This window comes from Channa argus, chromosome 20 (genome assembly GCF_033026475.1).
Source record: "Channa argus isolate prfri chromosome 20, Channa argus male v1.0, whole genome shotgun sequence".
NCBI lineage: Eukaryota > Metazoa > Chordata > Actinopteri > Anabantiformes > Channidae > Channa > Channa argus.
Genome location: NC_090216.1, coordinates 14,573,441 through 14,579,440, shown reverse-complemented (window position 1 = coordinate 14,579,440; position 6,000 = coordinate 14,573,441). Strand labels below are relative to the sequence as shown.

Sequence of the window (6,000 nt, the reverse complement as noted above, 5' to 3'; positions counted from 1 at the left end):
GTGTTTAGTCACGTGACCACGTCAGCGCTCAGTCAGTTTCCCCTTTTCGCAGTGTCACAGGCTCTAAACTGAAAATAGATCATTTCTCTCTCAGACGGTTCACGACACTTTGGAACACCGAACACTTCGCACACTTGAGCTGCTGATTTGGCTTTTTACAACTCTTCCATGCTTGTCAGCCCCGGCGGCTTCACGCCAGGCCTCTCCGTTCACCGACTGAGCATCGGTCCCCACGCCGAGTCAGGGGCTTCCAGCCCGGCCAGAGAGGCAGCAGGGCCCCGGTCCGTCGCTCACCGCACACCCTTTAAGTTTGAAAACGGCCGAAAGGGATGAATCCTGTCGGTGGTGAGCTGATTATTTTGGATGTCATTGCTACCGGAATTCGGCTGTTAGGATGAACGGTGAGCTGGGTTGAAATGTTGTTTGTCTGACACTCACAGATAAGATCATAACGTGCAAAAATCATTGCATGCAAGAAGAAATTCAGTAACTGATAGGGTCGGTGTCCATAAAATAAGTTAGCATTTCTGCGGATTTTTCTAAAAGCCAATAAATAAACAAAAAACAAGTAAGTAAGTAAGTAAGAAAGAAAAACTCCAGGTAGTTCCCCAGTGTTGCCATCCAGCCAATGGCCTCTCTGGCCTGTCAAACGTGGGTGAGTTCATACAGTTCTAGAGAAAGTTTAGTTTTTCAGAACTATTAATATGCACTTTATGAAGTGTCTTTTAGCAATTGTGAACAGCCATGCAGTACATTGAAAAGAGAGTATATTTGTACAAAGTATTTGAAAGTATATTCAGTGGATTCCACATGCAGAGATAAAACATAAATCATAAAGTGTATTTCCATACACTCAGAACAACAAAGGGCTCCATAATAATACCAAAAGTTTTACTTTTTAGCAATAAACTCACTGGTAAATGTTGCACAAAGAAAGTTTAACACCTAGAGCACAGTAACCTCACATTCCACTTCAGAGCTAGTTTTTCTGTTGACTGGGATGTTCTAACACTGTCTTCAGGTTTTCTTTTTCTTCCTCTCAGTAACAAGCAATTGAGAGCGAGTGTGCATTAGTGTAAATTTGTTGATCCCTCACCATTGCTTGTTTGTCTGTGTTCACCTCTGCAGACACTCAGCAGAGTGACACCAAAAGACAACACCTCCTGGAGAGGCTGCTGGATGCTGTCAAACAGGTGACTAGTCTAATGTTCTTTTATGTGAGAGTCAGCAACCGTTTAAACTTCATCTATTATATGTACATTTTGCCTAAAATGATGAGTTGAAAGGTACTCGGAGAGAGACAGACTCCCATAATCAAACACTGAAATTATGTGGTCAAGAAATTTGTTCACCATAGTGTGAACTGTCACCTTTTAGTTCCTTTATCTATTAAACAGACAAACACGCTAAAGGAAGTAAAACTGAGCTCTAGCTGGAACTTTCCCAAGTTTTTTTTCTACTGAATTAAGTACAAATATGTTGGGTGGGGAATTCTCAAAATAAAAGTTGAAACATAGAGTTCATGAGTTTTCATGTTGGTGTTCATGTTCATGCTGAGAGTGTGTGTGTGAGTGAATGGGTAATTGAGAAGCAACACTGCATAGCGCTTTGGATGAAGGCGCTATAGAAGCGGCCATTTATCACTTACCAAACACATAGTTTTAATGAGCTAACCCACATGTTTCCCTGCAAACTTTTTGTTCCTCTGCAAACCTCTGGAAGTAATTATTTGGGGTAAAATAAGGCAGGTGAAGAGGTATTAAAATAAGCTGAGTGAGCATTTAAAGCAAGTTTACACACGCAAGCCTCTGTCTTTAATCCGTAACCAGCGCTGTAGATTTTAGCCAAAAGTCGCCAGCTGTGCAGGTATATTCAGATATCCTCTGTACTTTAGAGTTTAATGTTAGAAATGTGCTGCACGTTTAGCAGGCGGTAGAGGCCACAGAAACAGGCAGCTATTATCATTCCCCTCATATCTTTCCAGTGCCAAATCCGCTTTGGAGGAAAAAAAGAGATCGCCACAGACTCAGACAGCAGGTAAGAAATGCTGCTTGTTATCAAGAAATGTTTATTCTGCACAAAGAGCTTGTTTGGTTTATGTGTATGTTTGTGCTCATCATACCTATAGGCCTTTCTTGTGCAGCAATCTGGCAAAATGCCCAGCTGGACAATACAATTTCCTCACAACAATATAATCTTAAAGTCAGGAAAAAGTTTGTATACTGCATTTTTTCCTACATGTAAGATCGAAGTAATTCAACCAACAGAGGTTGATAACCTATAGCTTCATACTTAGAAACCATGAGTGTTGTAAAAAAAAAAAATAGGAATAGCCTAACGAACCAATGAAAGATTCATCTGATGATACACATAATGATCTTTAAAGGTAAGAGTAATCTTGGTAAAACACTCCTTTATAGCTCTGTACACATCTGTTCACTCTGAGGACTGACTTTCTGTCTCTGCAGAGTGATCTGCCTGTGCGCCCAGTTTGAAGCGGTGCTGCAGCATGGCCTGAGGAAAACCAGAGGTTTGGCCCTCACTGCCGCTGCTCTCAAACAAGCTGCAGGCTTCAGCAGCAAGAACGAAGCAGGTACACTACAATAGTTAACTGGCTGCTTGTTTCACCCTAAGAGGAGACACGGTCTGTTAATCTCAGGTCTAAAGTTGACAGTCAGGGCAGAGACTCAACATTAGCCTCCAGGATTGTTACTTTGCAAAAAAGGAGGCCAGAAAAGCTGTGACCTTGCTACAGGGTACATTGATTTGTGATTTTTGGGCTGAAGGACGCAGATGTGTCAGTGGGAAACTCCTAGCTGCAGGACTAACCCCCCCCCCCCCCCCCCCCCCCCCCCCCCCCCCACACACACACACACACAACCTGACTTTGAGACCAGATGGTTAGACTACAGTTCAAAGTTGCACATGTAGGAGGATCTCTGCTGTCCTCTGCTCACCTGTCTGTCTACATACCTCTGTGTCTCTGTCTCAGTCTGCAGTGGGCAGCACACCTGCTAAGACCTAGCACTTCTAAAAAGGACGTGAGATGTGCAGAAATCCTATTTGAATTCATGCCATTTCTACATGTATTGTTCAAAACCACAATGTCTTTACTAGGCCTTACAGTCAAATTCCCATTAGCTTTTTTTTTTTGTTCAAATAAGAAAGAAAAAAATCTCAATCTAATTTGTTGCAGTTAAAAGAGTTAGCATTTCTGATCTGTGGCAGTGATTCCAAGCACTAGTTATGAATATATACATTTCAATGTTAAACTGCTTATAATTTACCTATAATGATATGACCGTAATTATGATACATACAGCTGAACTGTCTGTGTTCGGGTCTGTTTGGTTAAGCACTACATTCCAATATTTATCTGCTTTTTGCTGAAAAACTAGATGACATCACCCGGCGGAGTTTTTCCTCATTAGGACCTCGAGTGATGTCATGTGAGGGAACTCTGGAAAAGCAGGTTGACCATGATTACAAGCTCCATAATATGAGCAACAAGATGACATAATCTGAACTGACGTTTAATGGCATTTATGTACATGTACAACCAAAACTAGAACCAAAAGAGGCAAGTTCCAAATCCGTAAAGGGTCCTTTATAACTGTATTCGTGCCTCTGCTCACTTTGTAACCATTTTTCCTAAACTCTCAGTCACAATAACAACTTTAATTTCATATATCATTATTTAAGCCACTCCACCTTTTCACATAACTCTTGGCAGCTGAAGTAGATGTGGCTCTGGTTGGGATTGCTGCTCTGCATTATCTCCATGAGGAACTGAAAGATTTCTCATTGATTCTTATTTGCATCATAACTTACAAAGATGAATCTGCTGCTTAGGAGACATTAGTCTGAAAGTTTACACATTTTTTTCTACTTTGTGACATTGATGAACTTGGTGGCTGTTAATTTCACATTGGAGGAGAAATGCAGGCTTTCTGTAATGGCCATTAGCATATCTAACGGCAATTTAAAGAAAGGATTGTGGCTGAGCTCATTGATGTCATGGAGCTCCCTAATGAAGCTGAGCCCTCTGACCAAGCCGGAAATAGCAGTCATCACTCTAACACATTGCAGTGAGGTTACTAGCTATTTGAATGCAAAATGGTAATGCAACACATTCATTTCTTTTAATTGCTGCTCCCCTGAAAATTTTGCATGGAAACCGATCAACATGGGATTTTGTCTTTTATGTTTTTATGCTTTGTTATAGAAAATAATAAATCTGAGGTCAGTGGGAAACCATGAAGGTGTGGACAGGTGGGACATCTGTTAATGAGAGAGTGGTGATGCGCTGACACTCAGAACTCCAGAAGTTCACCTTATCCTTTCTTGTTCTCCCCCACCAGAGCTGACTTTCTGGTTTTATGTGAAGGAGCATCTGAACCGCCACGAGCTCCAGCGCTTCTACACATTACGCCACATGTCCTCTGAGCTGGGGCGGGGTCGTGCCTGGCTGCGCTGCACGCTCAATGAGCACTCGCTGGAACGCTACCTACACACGCTGCTGGCTGACCGCCTACGTCTGGGGTTAGTACACTGTGCAGTTCATGCAGGGCTTCCTTTTCATTAAACTGCCATTCCCTTTTTCAATGGAGTGCACAGAGGTCTGGAACAAATTTGAGAAAATGATTTTAATGTTTTGAAAATGGGTCTAATCTTGTTCTTATTAGCCAGTATTTCCCCAGATGTAAGGCAACTTTATTGCTATTACGACAAATAAGGAATTTGTCTACAACCACACTTAATATACCAATAACAGAAACTAATAGAGAGTCATATTAAAAACATAACAAACATATTAATAATACATCCAATAAAAACTGATTAAAAACAAAAACTGCTTAGGGCACCAGAGTTTTGCCTTTAAACTGTCTCAAAATCTCTGGAAATGTGCTTCTATTAAACTGCTCCCATTTAAAGCTGAGTTGCCTGAACCATCTCCCAGAAGGCAATTTCCTCAAAGAGAGACGCTGCCCAGCAGGAGTCGTCTCTAACAATGTTCAAGGCTTTTTTTAGTGAAGCCCAGCTTTGTAAATCGAAGGGTGGTGGGAACAAATGAGCATTTATTTAAAATGCAATCTCAACCTCTTTTTTTTGTGTAGTGCGTTTGCTTCAGCAGTGGTCAGAGTCCCGAACTAAACCTCAATACGTTAAACTTCAATCTGATTTTCTTATGAGCCCGACCACTGTAGACTAGGGAATATAGCTGTGGAGAAGGACAGTAGCTCTTGATTTTAAACACTTGCTTCCTGTCTTGCAAATAAACAAATAAAACTAAAAACCATAAATCTAGAAGCACGTGGATTCATGGAGCCAGGTGGCCCCTTAGTCTTTCTCTGGTAATCGATTTAATGTATCTATAATCGATTCTCCATCAATCTGTTCTCCCCACACACGAGTGGGTTATGCAGCTTTGTATTTGATATAACTTAACCTACTTTGTATTTTGTAGAATTTACTATGAAGATTGGGCTTTTGTCCTGGATGAGGAGAGAGCTAGTATGCTCCCCACCATGGCTGCAGGTGAGCTTTTCTTTAACATGAGGCAACAACGGTAAACGTGTCCCGTTCCAGGCTGTAGTAGAGGAAACATCTTGTTTCCTGTGCTGATGCTGAGGCTTAAAATTAGCTACAGTAGCAACATCAGTGGTAGTGGAAGTAATCAAATATATTAAATAATTAATTCATATAATAATTAAAATATAGCATGTGAACACAGTTGTGTGAGTTGGCGTAATTTGCACTTAGGGATCGTTCTCTCTTTTTTTTTTTTACATGCTAATGGTTAACATGTTAGAAAACACAGCTGAAGGTATCAGTGTATGCGCATTAACATGCTAATAATAATAACATAATCAAAAGCATTGCATGATACAGTCCTTTTAGCAGGCTCCACTGTGTTCAATGACAACGTGTTGCACGTGGTATATTGACATTTCAACATTTATTATGCTAATTTGTTAGCAGTAGCATTAAGTTAAAGCT

The 6,000-nt window shown here is 40.9% G+C and overlaps 1 protein-coding gene across 3 annotated transcripts in view; it reads left to right on the top strand.

Annotated features, from left to right (window-relative positions):
* Window positions 1-6,000, top strand: part of snx29 (sorting nexin 29) — a 128,095-nt gene continuing 122,095 nt past the window's right edge. The window contains exons 1-6 of one of the 3 annotated variants that reach the window (XM_067488051.1): window positions 1-401; window positions 1,129-1,193; window positions 1,985-2,037; window positions 2,469-2,593; window positions 4,362-4,542; window positions 5,468-5,538. In XM_067488051.1, the coding sequence (XP_067344152.1) occupies window positions 395-401; window positions 1,129-1,193; window positions 1,985-2,037; window positions 2,469-2,593; window positions 4,362-4,542; window positions 5,468-5,538 (502 nt within the window). In that variant the 5' untranslated portion in view covers window positions 1-394. The remainder of the gene's footprint in view (window positions 402-1,128; window positions 1,194-1,984; window positions 2,038-2,468; window positions 2,594-4,361; window positions 4,543-5,467; window positions 5,539-6,000) is intronic. The other 2 variants (XM_067488052.1, XM_067488050.1) reach the window with 2 other exon arrangements.